This window comes from Pituophis catenifer, unplaced genomic scaffold, assembly GCF_029215685.1.
Source record: "Pituophis catenifer annectens isolate HBS135680 unplaced genomic scaffold, rPitCat1.0.hap2 SCAF_8, whole genome shotgun sequence".
Taxonomy (NCBI): domain Eukaryota; kingdom Metazoa; phylum Chordata; class Lepidosauria; order Squamata; family Colubridae; genus Pituophis; species Pituophis catenifer.
The window spans coordinates 2274198-2290282 of NW_027256888.1; the positions used below are offsets into that span (position 1 = coordinate 2274198).

At 42.1% G+C, this 16085-nt stretch overlaps 1 protein-coding gene across 1 annotated transcript; it reads left to right on the forward strand.

Annotated features, from left to right (window-relative positions):
- Window positions 1–1057: 1057 nt before the first annotated feature.
- ZCCHC4 (zinc finger CCHC-type containing 4) lies at window positions 1058–15752 on the forward strand. Its single transcript, XM_070948320.1, has 13 exons — window positions 1058–1149; window positions 2714–2832; window positions 3981–4063; window positions 6439–6714; window positions 7337–7417; window positions 8706–8778; window positions 9590–9740; window positions 10751–10854; window positions 11839–11960; window positions 12304–12379; window positions 12935–12986; window positions 14005–14149; window positions 15564–15752. The coding sequence occupies exons 1-13, from the start codon at window positions 1062–1064 to the stop codon at window positions 15673–15675; spliced, it is 1482 nt and encodes a 493-aa protein (XP_070804421.1). The 5' UTR covers window positions 1058–1061; the 3' UTR covers window positions 15676–15752.
- The last annotated feature ends 333 nt before the right edge of the window (window positions 15753–16085 follow it).

Genomic DNA, 16085 nt, shown 5'->3' on the forward strand with positions numbered 1-16085 from the left:
TAAAATAAAATAAATAAATTTAACGACCCCTGGTTTTTTTTTTAACATTTAACGATCCTGATGTAATCACCAGTGTAATTTGGCATGGAGGTTAAGGTGCTGGCTTAGAGACCAGGAGACTGTGAGTTCTAGTCCTGCCTCCGGCATGAAAGTTGCCTGGGGGACTCTGGGCCACTCAGCCCAGAGTTATTTCACAGATCGGTTGTTATGAGGAAGATAGAAGGAAGAAAGAGCATTATATACGTTCCCCTCCTTGAGTTACTTATAATGTGTTAAAGGTGGGACAATCAAATACCAGCTTCTAAGTAGCAGCCCTGAATCTTCGGAGAGGGGCGGCATATAAATTGAATTAATTAAATTAAATTAAATTAAATTTGCATTGTCTCTCCCTCCTGATTAATTGAACGAAAACTCACTCACAGATAGTTCTCAACGTCACAACAGTTCATTTAGTAACCGAACTTACAACGGCACCGAAGAAAACGACTTAACAGCCATTTTTCACACATACGACCATTGTCACATCCCCTGAAGGACTCAGGGCAGTGAACAGCCACGAGATAAAACACATAAATACAAAAAATTTAAAATGAATTAAAAACGAATTAAATAATTTGGCTGAATTTAAAATACCCCATAATTTAAAACAAATTAAAATTTACATTTAAAAATTTACATTTAAAAAGGGGAGAAGATTGATTGATCTAACGAGCCTATAAAATAGTTTCCTTAAGCACCAAGCAGGATATTGAAAGATTTTTTTTTTTAAGTAAGTCTTTTTCCGTTGAAAAATCAGAAATTAACGACTTGGGCTAAAATGATGCAGCCTCACTTTTCATAGCTTCAAGAATATCCGTTTCTGGACTGCGCGTCCCGCCACCGCTCCTTTCCGCTTTCCAAGACGGGAGGCTTGTCTATCCTTTAAAAGTCTAGGGATTCCAAAGGAAACCGGAAGAGGCGGGGCGTCGCGGCTGTGAGAAGCCTAGGGGCGATTTCCTAGAGATAGGAAAAGGGAAGAGAGCTTCCTGTTAGGCGGGCCTCGCGAGGCAGGGAAGCCCGAGATGGAGGCAGCCTCGCAGGCGGACGGGGTGACGGTGGTGCTCGAACGCGATTCCCACGCAGCCCCCCCGGCGCCCGAATGTCCGCATGGTGAGTTAATAGGCCTGGGAGGATCGAGCCCGGGAGGCATCGGATTGGTCGGTTGCCCTTTTTTTTTTGGTCCCGCCCCCTTACACAACAACCCTGCGAGGTAGGCAGGAGACAGCTGGAGATGCACCCCAATTGCTTAAAGATGGAGAGTTTGCACCCTGTGTGTGTGTGTGTTTTGCTTCCTCGCCCACATTTCTTTTTATTTGATGCCTTATTTAAAAATTCACTTCCAAATGAACTGCGATTGCATAAATTTCTCTTTTTATTTGTCTACAGGCAGTCCTCGACTTACAACGCTTCCTTTAGTGACCAAAGTTACAGCGGCGCGGAAAAAAAACAGGACGGAGGACCATTTTTCACGCTTAACGACTGTTGCAGCATCTCCCACGGGGTCATGTGATTTATATTTGGACGCTTGGCAACTGACTCACGTTTATGACCGTTCCCCGGGTTATGCGGTCCCCTTTTGCGACCTTCAAGTTCAATGGGGGAAGCCAGATTCACTTAACGACCAGATGACTAATATAACACTTGCACTTAACAAAACGTGTCACTAACTTTAACATTTGCAGGGATTCACTGAACAACTGTGGCAAGGAAGGTCGTAAAGTGGGGCAAAGCTCACTTAAATGTCTCGCTTAGTGACAGAAGTGCTGGGCTCCATTTTGGACGTAAATCGAGGACTACCTGTATTTCAACTTGCACTAATTTGCAACCCATCTAATCGTTAGCTTCTTTTTCAAATCCGTCCATCTGTTTCTCTGAGCTGTTCCTCTCATCCATGTATCCCTCAGGTTGTCTATATGGGAAAGGTGTACAGGTATTCCTCAACTTACGACCGCAACAGAGCCCAAAATTTTATGTTGCTGAGTGAGACATTTGTTAAGTGGCGTTTTGCCCCGTTTTACGACTTTTCTCGCCACAGTTGTTAAGTGGATCACTGCAGCTGTTTAAGTTAGTAACTTAGTCGTTAAGTGTATTTGGTTTCCCCGTTGACTTTGCTCGTCAGAAGGTCGGATAACAGTTTAACAGAGTTGGAAGGGACCTTGTAGGTCATCTAGTCCAACCCCCCCGCCCAAACAGGAGACCCTATGCCATTTCTGACAGATGGCAGTCCAGTCTCTTCTTGGTCGCAAAAGCGGAATCACGTAACCCTGGGACACTACGACCGTCATAAATGAGAGACAGTTGTCAAGCTTCCGAATGTAAATCACATGACCGTGGGGAAGCTTCAATGGTCATAAGTGTGAAAAACGGCCATAAGTCCCTTTTTTCAATGCCGTTGTAACTTTAAACCATCACTAAATGAACTTTTGTAAGTCGAGGACTCCCATTTGTGATTCTGTATGTCCTCAAATGCCTTTTCAAAGCACTGACTGAAACAGGAGCTAATTTAACGGTTCCTTTTTCCTTATTCCTTTGGAAACGACGTTATTAGGAATTCCAAATATCCCAGGTGAGCAATAAACAAATTCCTAGTCCGACAAATTGCAATTGTTTTATTGTTTCTTTCCACATCCCCATTTCTGATTATTATTATTATTATTATTATTTTCTTTGTTAGGTCCTACTCTTTTGTTTGCAAGGATTCTTCCAGGGAAAGGAAAAGGGAGAAGATTTTACGCTTGTTCGGCGTGTAGAGAAAGGAAAGACTGCCATTTTTTTCAGTGGGAAGATGAAAAGGTAAGTCAAAACGAGACGTTTAACAGAATTACTCCTCCTTTACTTTTCAAGGGAGGATCTCTTTCTGCAGTTGATAAGTTAGTAACACGGTTGCTTTTTAAATGCAGGCTTTTAAATGCAGATGGACCACTGAATCTTGTCCCGATGGGGTTTGTTCTCCTATGTTGCGCCATGCGTTTGTGAAGTGGTTGTTTTGTTTCCCCAATGTACAGATCTGTACACGTCTCACTGCATCGTACTGCATATGCCACGTTGCTCAGTTTGTGTCTGGGTGTTTTATCCTTAAGGTGGACAAGCTTCTGCCTTAATGTATTCTTTATGTGTCTTGCAGCGGAGGAATTATTCTCGTACACTTAAATTGCTGTTTTTTTGAAATGTGCAGATTTTAAAATCTGGGGATGGTTAAAAAAACCCCACAAATCTCTAAATGGCTGGTAATTCTGGTGTAAAAGATAGAAAACAGAAGGTAGAAGACGAAAGTGTAAAGATGGGCATACTTCTTTATGGGTGCCCTGGGGTTTAAAAACAAAAACAACAATTTTTCTAAAGTATCTATCAGTTGTTCCAAAATAAAGGGGGTGGAATATACACATACACATACAAAGCTTTGAAAATTAGAAATATTTTTTTTTCTTTCTGAACCAGAAATTCAGAGAAAAAAAATAAATTGAACTTGCATTTGGTGGAAATCTTGAAAACTACTATACTACAGGTAGTCCTTGACTTACGACCACAATTGAGCCCAGAACATTCTGTTGTTAACTGAGACGTTTGTTAAGTGAAAGGTCGCCCCATTTTACGACCTTTCTTCCCACGGTTGTTAAGTGAATCACTGCAGTTGATAAGTTAGTAACACGGTTGTTAAGCGAATCGGGCGTCCCCATTGACTTTGCTCGTCGTTAGGTCGCAAAAGGGGAACACAATGACTGTCATAAATACAAGTCAGTTGTCAAGCCTCTGAATTTTGATCCCATGATCATGGGGATGCTGCAAAGGTCGTAAGTGTGAAAAAACGGTCATAGATCACTTTTTCCAGTGATGTTATAACTTTGAAGGTCACTAAATGAACTGTTGTAAGTCGAGGACTGCCTGTCACACTTCTTTCTCATTCTTTCTTTTTTCTTTTTTCCCCTCTACATGTTCCTTAGATATCAGAAGCTCGTCTTTCAGCACGGGAAAAATACAACCGGAGTCATCGGCCCTCTAAAACTCATTCCGACAATGTCAAAAGGTATCGTTTGGGTTGAAATGCTTTGTTTTCATTAATCAGTTGAAAATTAAGTATGTTTTCCTCGGTTACATGAAATAGATATTCAAGTCCCTGTAGTAAACAGCACTGGATAATTCCTTAAAAACTAAGAATTATAAAGAGAAATTTGATCACCTCTGTTGTCCCAAAGGTAATTTTCTCAAGAGGCAATTGGACTGTCTCATTTTTCTTTGAAGACGTTTCACTTCTCATCCCAGAAGCTTCTTCCGCTCTGACTGGATGATGGGAAATGGAAGGATTTATACCAGGGGTGAAATCCAGCAGGTTCTGACAGGTTCTGGAGAACCGGTAGCGGAAATTTTGAATAGTTCGGAGAACCGGCAAATGCCACCTCTGGCTGGCCCCAGAATGGGGTGGGAATGGGGATATTGCAATATCGTTCCCCCAGGAGTAGGGTGCGAATCGAGATTTTGCCATATCCTTCCCCTGCCACGCCCACAGAACCGGTAGGGAAAAAAATTGGATTTCACCCCTGATTTATATTCCTTGTAGACAGCTGGTCATTTGCATCCTTTTTTAGAGGCCACTTGGCCACTTATCTGTGTCCTCAAGGGTCACCTGAGTGGTGCAAATGGCCGTGGAGCCGTCTTGGAACTGCTGAAAGGACTATGTTGTAGATTAGAGATAGATGATGTCATATCCCTCCCCCTCAATTGAGAGAGGGCTGTTCAATTTTGACATAGATGGCCTCTTTGACCCCTCTTCCAAACCAGCAGTCCCCTCTGTCCAAAATGTGGATTTTTCTGTCTTCAAAAGAGTGACCTTACTCTTTTAAATGCAGATGGGCCACTGAATCTTGCCCCGATGGGTTTGTTCTCCTATGTTGGGCCATGCGTTTGTGAAGTGGTTGTTTTGTTTCCCCAATGTACAGATCTGTACACGTCTCACTGCATCGTACTGCATATGCCATGTTGCTCAGTTTGTGCCTGGGTGTTTTATCCTTGGGGTGGACAAGCTTCTGCCTTAATGTATTCTTAGGTTTAAAATCTGCGCGGAAGTTGTGTTGGCTGAAGAGAATCCTGAGCTTTTCAAATATTCCTGTAACATGGAATGACAACATTGCTTCGTTTATTGTTGTCCTCTTTGTTTGTTATGGAGGAACTCCTGCCAGGTCTTTTTTTGGGATTTGATGAAGGCTTACTTGGGATAGCCACATATTTGGAGGGCTTCCTTGATGTCTTTTAATTCTTTTAAATTTTGGGATGAGAAGCGAAACGTCTTCAAAGAAAAGCCAAAAAATCCAGTTGCAGCTTTGGGACAACCATGATCTCCATAGATGGTCATCTCTGTTGCGAAGGTGGAATAATGAAATGCAAATTGATTCTGTTGGGTTGAATTCTTGGCGCTCTCTGAGCGTGGATATTTGCTTGCAGACGTTCATTTCCCAACTAGGCAACATCATGAGTAACTGCTATTTATAAACAGACAACAAACCCCACCCTCACTCACACTGTTGATGGTACCTAGTTGGGTAACGAAATGTGTGCAAGAAAACAACCAAACTTAAAGACCTTCAAAAACTCCACAGTTCAACCCTGAGCTGCAGATATAGTAGTGGCTAAAATTGTGGAAACCTTTTGGGAAAAGTGTATTTTCTAAAACTAGCTAATAACATCACTTTTTTTGGGGAGCAGTACCATAAAATTATATATCAATGGAAAGTTTATTTAATCAAGAATGTAATGCGATAACTTTTAGGAAGGATTTGCTATTAGAATAGCAGTTACAGTATAAAGAAGAAAAGTGAAACACATAGAAAAAACGAGATACACAAAAATTATCACCATAGAAAAAACGAGATATACAAAAATTATCACCATAGAAAAAAATGAGATATACAAAAATTATCACCATGTCAGTTAATAGTTGGGTAACTTTTAGCATGAATGACGGCCTTACAACGTCTTCCCATGGAGTGAACCAAGTCTTTGAGTTCTGCAGCTGTTCTCATGTGAAACCAAGATTGAATGATGGCTTCTATTAACTGGGTTTTATTGCTGGGTCGCTTCTGACTAACCAGTTTCTTTAGTCGGCTCCCTGGATTTCCCATTGGGTTATCTTGAAACTCCAAAAAAAAGAGAGAGGTGTTATTAGCCATCAAACCTCCAAAAATACACTTTTCCCAAAAGGTTTCCACAATTTTGGCCACTGCTGTATACTTCCAGTGTTGGAAGCAAATATTTTGGGAAGGACGAAAGGAAGAGCTACCGTTGTACCATAAACAGGAGAAAGACAATTGCCCCCCAAAGTTTGAAATCTAAGTTGATGGGCACATCAATTAAAAGGGCGGGAACTTCAAGGCGATGCTCTTATACCAGTGACTTTTCTGCTGTAAGGTACAAGGAATTCATCGCTCTGCCGCCATCGAAAAGGAAGTTTTGCCAAGAATGCCAACAGCTCCTGTTGATATCTGAATGGGAAAGACACTCTGGCCATCCAATACTCTCTGATATCTCGGCGGCCCAGCTGAGAAGACCTACCCAACTCCTCAGTGCTCTGGAGAACAAGAAGACGAACGCGCAGTACCTCTTCACCGATAGAAGTTGCCACTTCCTGTTGGATCTTCTCGTGGCGCAAGGTTTCCGACGGGTGCTTTGTGTGGGCACGCCAAGGTGAGTTCTTAGTGTTTCCCCCCCATAGTTGACCTTAACTAACGAATGTGTCAGGTTTTGAGGTCGTCTCAAATAAATTGCATTTCAAACAAAGTCTTTGATGAAAAACTCCCATTTATTAACCACGACATTTTAACTCTGACTCCATCGCAGCCAACACTGACTTCCTGACCCAAAACCCTCCCATTCCTCTGCACTCATTGGCCATCTTCCAAATCATTCTACCCCTAATCTACTGCTCCAGCTCAAAGGAATTTCCCCCCTCCCATCCCATCTCCTAGGGGATATTATCTCCAGGGAAAATAAGTAGGTGAAAAGTCAAACGTCCCTTTCCAGACGCCTCCGCTTCTCCTTCTTATGTCAGCACTAGAGTAAATGCAGCTTGAAGTGCTGACAGAACTTTAGCCTTTGCCCTTGAACAAACATGGGGCCAAAGTTGCAGAATACAGATTCGCCATCACGGTCCTATACTATTCCAGATAAATGGTTGTCCAATCTCTTCTTAAAAACCTCCAGGAATTTTTACAACTTCTGGTGGCAAGCTGTTCCACTGGTTAATTGTCCTCTCTGTTAGGAAGTTTCTCCTTAGTTCTAGGTTGACCTTCTCCTTGATCAATTTCAGGCTTCATGAACTGATCCAGTTGGAAGCTTCCTCCCATGAGAAGATCTCTATGAAGAGTCTTTTGCTCGATATTGATTTCCGGTAAGGTTTTTATTACGGGATAGATGGCTGTCCTCTTTTCGCCAGGAGTTCTTCCTTTTTTCCAACAGTTGCTTTCTTTCCATGCCTCTCCATCGTTTCCCGTTGCTAAGCAAAACGGTTCTTAATTGGATTTTGCTCCTTTTTTAACGACCTTCCTTGGCACCGTTGTTAAGTGAATCCCCTGCGGCTGTTAAATTAGTAACACGGCTGTAAAGCGAACCTGGCTCCCCCTGCAGCCGTCGTAAAAACGAGTCCGTTGCCAAGCATCTGAATTTGGATGACGTGACCATGGAGATCCTGCAACGATGAGGAAGGAAACAAATAGGAAGGAAAGAAAGAAAGAAAAAGGAAGGAGGGAGGGAGGGAAGGAAGGAAGGAAGGAAGCAAGGAAGGAAGGAAGGAGAAAAGGAAGGAAGGGAGGGAGGGAGGGAAGGAGGGAAGGAGAGAGGGAAGGAAGGAAGGGCAATAGCAATAGTACTTAGACTTGTATACTGCTTCATAGTGCTTTACAGCCCTACTATAAGAGGTTTTAGAGGAAGAGGAGAAGGAAGGAAAGAAGGAAAATAGGAAGGAAGGAAGGAAGGAAGGAAAGAAATAGGAAGGAAAGAAAGAAAAGGGAGGGAGGGAAGGAAGGAAGGAAGGAAGGAGAAAAGGGAGGGAGGGAAGGAGGGAGGGAAGGAAGGAAGGAAGGAAGGGCAATAGCAATAGTACTTAGACTTATATACTGCTTCATTGTGCTTTACAGCCCTACTATAAGCGATTTTAAAGGAAGAGGAAAAGGAAGGAAAGAAGGAAAATAGGAAGGAAGGAAAGAAACAGGAAAGGAAGGAAGGAAGGAAAGAAATAGGAAGGAAAGAAAAGGGAGGGAGGGAAGGAAGGAAGGAAGGAGAAAAGGGAGGGAGGGAAGGAAGGAAGGGCAATAGCAATAGTACTTAGACTTATATACTGCTTCATAGTGCTTTACAACCCTACTATAAGCGATTTTAGAGGAAGAGGAGAAGGAAGGAAAGAAGGAAAATAGGAAGGAGGGAAAGAAACAGGGAGGAAGGAAGGAAAGAAATAGGAAGGAAAGAAAGAAAAAGGAAGGAAGGAGGGAGGGAAGGAAGGAAGGAAGGAGAAGAGGGAGGGAAGGAAGGAAGGAAGGACAGATGGATGGACTTTTAGGAGACATTTGAGTAGCTGAATGCCAAGGGAGAATTTTTATCCGCTGAATTCAACTGATCGTCCATCTACATTTTGATTGCTGAAATCTCATTTGTAAACCTAATCGGAAACAATTCCTTGACAGGTATTCGCAGTTCTATCCCGAGGAGGACTTTTGTCACTATAACATGTTCAACCATTATTTCTTTGCTGGAGAGGTAAGGGCCGTGCAGCGGGGAGTGGGTTATTCGGGGAGTGACGAACCCCTTCATATGACTCTGCTTATCATTATATGTGCGCCCTGATGAAATTAAAGGTATCCGTTAATACAACGTATTAAAGCTAATACAATCCTTGGTTGCATAAACAGAGGCGTAGAATCAAAGTCAGGTGAAGGATTAGTACCGCTTTATAAAACCCTTAGTAAGGCCACACCTGGAATAACTGCCTCCTGTTTTGGTCCCCACGTTACAAAAAAGACGTTGAGACTTTGGGAAAAAGTGCAGAGAAGAGCAACTAAAATGATTGAAGGCCTGGAGATTAAAACATATTAAGGTTTGCAGGAATTGGGTATGGCGAGTCTAGGGAAAAGAAGGACTAGGGGGGACATGATAGCAGTCTTTCAGTATTTGAGGGGTTGCCCCAAAGAAGAGGAGGGGGTCAACCTATTCTCCAAAGCACCTGAAGGCAGGACAAGAAAGAATAGATGGAAACTCATCAAGGAGAGAAGCAACCTAGAACTAGGGAGAAACTTCCTAACGGTGAGAACAATTAACCAGTGGAACGCCTTGCCACCAGAAGTTGTGGGGTACTCCATCCCTGGAGGTTTTGAAGAAGAAGGCAGGACAGTCATTTGTCTGAAATGGTAGAGGGTCTCTTGCTCGAGCAGGGAGCTGGACTAGATGACCTTCAGGGCCCCTTCCAGCTCTATTCTGAATACAAGATAGTTAAAAGATAACTTTTAAAAGAGTAAAACTGTGGAGGAGACCAGATCTCCTGAATTCCAGCCTTCTCTTGGCTCCCTTGCAGGCTGCTTCCCGTGTGTGTGAGGAATTCCTGCAGGAAGACCGAGGGAGGCACGTGGTCATGGTGGCCGATCCCCCCTTTGGAGGCTTGGTGGAGGCCTTGGCTTCTAGTTTCCAAAAACTGATGGCAATGTGGAGCTCAGCAGGAGGCGCAGGTAACTCTTTCTGAGGTACTTAGGAAGCAGAAAGAGGGCTGAGAAAATATCTACTGAGAAAATTCCTTTCCTTTCCTTTCCTTTCCTTTCCTTTCCTTTCCTTTCCTTTCCTTTCCTTTCCTTTCCTTTCCTTTCCTTCTCTTTCCTTCCTCTTTCCTTTCCTTTCCTTTCCTTTCCTTTCCTTTCCTTTCCTTTCCTTTCCTTTCCTTTCCTTTCCTTTCCTTCTCTTCCCTTCCTCTTTCCTTTCCTTTCCTTTCCTTTCCTTTCCTTTCCTTTCCTTTCCTTTCCTTTCCTTTCCTTCTCTTCCCTTCCTCTTTTCTTTCCTTTCCTTTCCTTTCCTTTCCTTTCCTTTCCTTTCCTTTCCTTTCCTTTCCTTTCCTTCCCTTCCCTTCCCTTCCCTTCCCTTCCCTTCCCATCCCATCCCATCCTTCTCTTCTCTTCTCTTCTCTTCTCTTCTCTTCTCTTCTCTTCTCTTCTCTTCTCTTCTCTTCTCTTCTCCTCTCCCCTCCCCTCCCCTCCCCTCCCCTCCCATCCCCTATTCTATTCTATTCTATTCTATTCTATTCTATTCTATTCTATTCTATTCTATTCTATTCTATTCTATTCTATTCTATTCTATTCTTTTGAACTTTATTCTACTCTACTCTACTCTACCCTACCCTAGTCTAGGTGACAAGCTAGGATTTTGACATGATGTAGGAAAGGCTCACAGCTTTAATAGCTACCTTCTACTGAAAACTCATTTAAAGTTTTCCAGCTAGCATACCACAGTTCAGAGTGGGCTGCAAAGTTTCTTTTGCAAAATAGATCGTTTTAGCCCTAAATTGTTTGCTGTGTTGTTCTTGCATAATCTTATTTGTATTTACACAAATTTATATCTATTTTATATCATTTTATACCTATTTTATACCTATTTTTTATTTGTATCTATTTTCATATTTTTCATATCTATTTTTTAAAAATATTGCGAACAGTACTTATATCTCTTCCCTGCTTCTTTTCCTCGTTAGGTTCTTCTACCAGCAAAGAGCTACCTATCCTTTGGATATTTCCGTATTTTTTTGAGCCACGCATTCTTGAATTTTTTCCAAGTTTCACAATGTTGGATTATCAGGTAAGGACAAAGAGTCCTCTGTCGAAATCTGTAAAAAAACGTTTTGTCCACGTTTGAATGCCAATTTCTTTAAGACTCTCTCTGCTTCTGATTATGGATTTGCTTTAGTCTGGGTTGTGCTGAACCATCGATTGAATCGGTCCTTTAATTTTTTTCTTAAAAAATTATCATCATAATTTCTCCAAGGAAGATTTGGACTGAGGCGAGGAAAAGATGCGGCTGCTTTAAAACATTTCTGATAAGTGTGATGTGCCCATGATAGGAAATTTTGCTTTTCAAATCCAACTTTCTGTCCAGCCCTTATGAATGATGCCCTATATCATTTCAGACAAGTGGTTGTCCAGCTTCTAGTTAGCACTAGCTAAGAGTCAATGGAATTCAAGAGGGGCTGGGCTTAGAACGCTTTCTGGGAATGTAAAGATTCCAAGCTGATTCCTCTCTTGACTCTGCCCCCTGCCTCTGCCTGTCCTTCTCTTACATTCACACAGTTAATTGTCCCTGGATAACTTAAAAGACTGGTGTCAGCGTTCCAGCGCTGACATATGAAAGGAGAGGAGAAGCCTGAACTTTTGCCTACTTAATTCCTTTGAAGATTCTGTTTCCTTGGAGATGGGGGGGGGAGGGGGGACATTCCTGTGATTTGACGGAGATGGGATGAGAAGAGTGGCTTGGAAGATAGCCAATGAGACGCAGAGAATTGGGGATCGGAAAGGGAGGGCTTGGGGGGCCAAAGGTCAGTGCTGACCGCGAAAATTTCCTCAAAAATCGGCAGTTTGGAAATTCATTTATTTTGAGATAGCATCGAAACCTGACAACTGGATTAGTTAAGGCCTGAAGCTTGGTTGATCATGGTGCTTATGTCCTTCAGGGTGGTGAGGGTAGAAAATAGGAGAGACAATTAAACTTTTCCATCCCCAATACGCTGGAAGATTTCTCAGCCTCCCTTTCGTTTACTACTCCTGCTTTTATTTTGATTTTTTTTAGGTTGATTATGACAATCACGCGCTATATAAGCACGGGAAAAGAGGCCGCAAACAATCCCCGGTTCGTATTTTTACTAACCTCTCACCAGGTTCGATAATTCTTCCCGCAGAAGAAGGATACAGGTAAACTCTCCGTTCAAGAGAACAAATTATTTTTTTAAAAAAAATTACCCACAAAACTCACTGACGTGGCTTACCGCAGTGCCTCCCCCCCCCCCAACCTTTTGGGCACCAGGCACCGGTTCCGTGGAAAGTTTTTTTTCCTGTGGACCGGAAGGGGCGTGGTTTCATGTGCTGCCTGCATCCCGCGGATGGAGCTTCGCTTGTTTGCGCGGACTGGTTTCTGGGATGCCACGGCCTGGTACCGGACCACGGATTGGGGGGACCCCTGGCTTACCGAGCCTCTGTTTAGTCAGGACTAATCGCATCTTTTCTCAAAACCTTCTCGTTGGTTTCTCTCCGTCAGGTTTTGCCCTGTCTGTCAGAGATACGTCAGTGCCGAGAATCGACATTGTGACATCTGCAATTCCTGTACTTCAAAAGTGAGTCTGTCCTTGAGAAGTTCTCTTGCGATGCTTGGTTGCTCCTTAATTTAGTTCTCCTGTCTTCAGTGGATGGGGACAAGGCGGAATTCAGATATCAGGATGCTGAATCCCAAACACCCTGGCTACAACATGTTGTCTTCGGATGGATGGATCTCTTATTTCCATTTTACTAGGAAGAAGCAAGGAGAACTTCGTGGCAAAGTTATAGCTCAGAGTTGTTGTGGTCCGTCAGAGTTGGACAGTGAGGAGGTTAGGGAAGAACGTGGGCCAGTCCAGATGTATTAAAAAGAGAATAAAATAATAGAGTAGAATACAATAACTTCTGACAAGCAAAGTCAGAACTGCATTGATTTGTTGATTAATAACTGTGGCAAGAAACATTGTACAATGGAGCAAACTTAACTTGACAACCGTTTCATTTTGCAACCGAAAATTTGGGCAGTAATTGTGTTCGTAAGTCGAGAACTACCTGTAATAATTTGATTGTAAATGATACCTTTTTGTTCTTTTAATCTATATGAAAATTAACATTTTTTTTCTTCCCCACAATAGGATGGCAGATGTTGGACTCATTGTAACCTTTGCAAAAAATGTGTAAAACCCTGTAAGTTGTTGTGGTTTTTTTTAAAATAACTTTATAGTTTGGGGTCAGAAGAATTCAAGATCAAATGGCCGTTAAAAAGTTTCAGTGTTTTGCTTTGTGGCAAGATGACTTTGTCTGTCTGTCTATATCTAATCTATCTATAATCTATCTAATTATCTATATCTATCTATATCCATCTTTCTATATCTAATTATCTATATCTATTTAATTATCTAATTATCTATATCTACCTACCTACCTTATCTATCTATCTATCTATCTCTAATCTATCTATATCTAATCTAATTATCTATATCTATCTGTCTATCTATCCATTTTCTATCTATATATCTAATTAATTATATCTATCGATCTATCGATCAATCTCTATCTATCTACCTTATCTATCTATCTATCTATCTATCTATCTATCTATCTATCTCTAATCTATCTATATCTAATCTATCTAATTATATCTATCTGTCTGTCTATCCATTTTCTATCTATATATCTAATTAATTATATCTATTGATCAATCGATCGATCAATCTCTATCTACCTATCTATATCTATCTACCTACCTAATCTAATTATCTATCTATCTATCTATCTATCTATCTATCTATCTATCTATCTATCTATTATTTATCTATCTATCTTTGTGACCCAATCAGAAAACAGACACCCTTAACTGAGATCAGTGGATATCTTCTTAGGAAATTTGACCTCCTTTTGATGTTGATTAGTTATGGTTTCCAAAGGGTCCAGAAACAGCAACAGGAATTCTCATATTTGAGTCTGGGGCTTTACTGAAACATTTTACTGTACATTTTACTGTAGATTCCTGCAAAGTTGTTGTTTTTTTAAAAAAAAAACACTTTCAGTGCAGTCCCTCTAAGGCCCCGTTTTTCAAACATTGCAATTTTAAGGCTCCCAAACTTTGCCCAGCCAGCAAATTGCTGGTTTAGCTGCGGACAAAACAATTCGAACGTTTGATTGCTGCTTTTCATGAGGACTGAATCCTTCCTTCCTTTGGCAGCCTGGGTTCACTGTAGCATCTGCGGTCGCTGCGCTCTTTCCACTCACCCTTGCGAAGAAGCTCATGCCGGGTGCTTTATTTGCGGTGAAGACGATCACAAACGCACCACGTGTCCAAATCGGCAACGGATCGGCAGAATTGACCAGTAAGTTGATGATCGGAATTCATATCCTGCTGATTCATATCCTGCAAAATGAGACCGATTGTTTTGAGCTCTTCCTTGTTGCGTCCCCGGTGCTCTCTGAGCTTGGTGGTTTTCTTGTAGACGTTTTATGACCCAGCTAGGTAACATCATCAGTGCTGGAAAGGGAGTGTGAGATTTTCACTCTATAAACTGTGTGTGTGTTTTTTTTAATTGTAGGGTCTTTGGTGCTCTCTGAGCTGAGTTTTTTTCTTGCAGACGTTTCATGACCAAACTACGTTACGTCATCAGTGCTAGAAGGGAGGAGGGTTGGCAGAGAGGAGGAGGAGGACAACACCAACTTTGGGGTCATTGGTGCTCTCTGAGCTGGGTTGTTTTCTTGCAGACTTTTCATGACCAAACTACATAACATCACAAGTGCTACAGGCTGCATTAGATACCTGCACCTGTTCTGTCCCCCGTCCTCACACAGACAAATGCAGTATCAAACACGCCTGCCAATAATTTATTGTATAAACAGACCAGAATTCCTGGCAGACGAGAGTTCTGGCAGCTAACTGTAAAACGCCTGCCAAGTCCAATTAGTACTCCCAAAAAGCAGGAGAGGCCTTATCTGCAGTCCGTTTCCAGAGCAACAAATTATCCACAAGAGTTTAGTCCAAAATATATCTGAGCCGAAGTGCAGGATTCACGATGTGACTCTTTAAAGTTTTGTCCGTCACAAAGCCTGTCGAGCAATCACGCCCCCTTTTATCCCTTGTGGGGTGTGGCTCAGTGCCTCAGCTCAATCCAAGCCTCTTCCTTTGCTGCGCACGCTTCTCCCTCCAACGCTGTCTGGGATCAAGCCAGGATTCATCATCCTCGCTCCCTATCAATGGGTGCTCCGAAATGCCTTCCTCCTGGCACATCCCAGGCTGTTCCTCCTGGCCTTCGGATGGAACCTGAGGCATTGCCAGAGAAGAGGGTCTTGGAGAGGGAGGCCTTGTCAGTTCCTCCCCCTCACCTTCTGAGTCCTCTTCCTCCATGAGGACAGGCTCGGGAGTCGGAGTCACAACAGATGACATTATCTATCTGGGTCATGAAACGTTTGCAAGAAAACAACCCACCTCAGAGAGCACCAAGGACCCCACAGTTCAACCCTGAGTTACAAAAATTCTCTCCCGTGACTCTTCATTGTATAACCACGGTTTATTAAATCATTACACCTGGTTTAACCTACTATGGCTTAACATTTTGGGTAAACCAAGTGATGGAGTTTGAGGCGGATATTTTTGCCTGTTGGCAAGTACATACAGTCCCAAAGATTTGTAATTTGATAGCGTGGTTAATTTATTTAAGGCCATTTTCCCATCTCTTTCATCCTTTCCTGCCACAATTGTTTTTTTTCTTTTCTTCCCCCTTCACTTCTTTTCTGCAGAGATAGCAAAAAGGCCAAGAAAAAGAAGAAATTGAAGAGGATTGTTCTGGAGACAACATGTTGGAAAAAGGCAAAAGCTGCAAGAAAAAGAAAAAAGAAGACACTAGAATAAAACATTTCAGTGCTTATTCCTTTGTTTATTATTGTCCCGTTATTAATCTGACTATTAAAAAATGTCATTGGATTAACAGAAAAGGTTTATATTTTTAGAGTCAAATATGTCTTTGGGCACATACAGGTAATCCTCAACTTACAACAGCTCACTTAGTGACTGCTCATAGTTACATCACTGAAAAATGTGATTTATGACCGTTTTTCACACTTACGACCGTTGCAGCATTTCCCCATGATCACATGATCTAAATTGAACCGCTTGGCAACTGACTCATATTTACGACAGTTGCAGTGATTCATGTTTACGACGGTTGCAGTGTCCCCGGGGTCACATGATCCCCTTTTGCGACCTCCTGACCAGCAAAGTCAATAGGTAAAGCAGGTTGATTTAACAACTGTTACTCACTT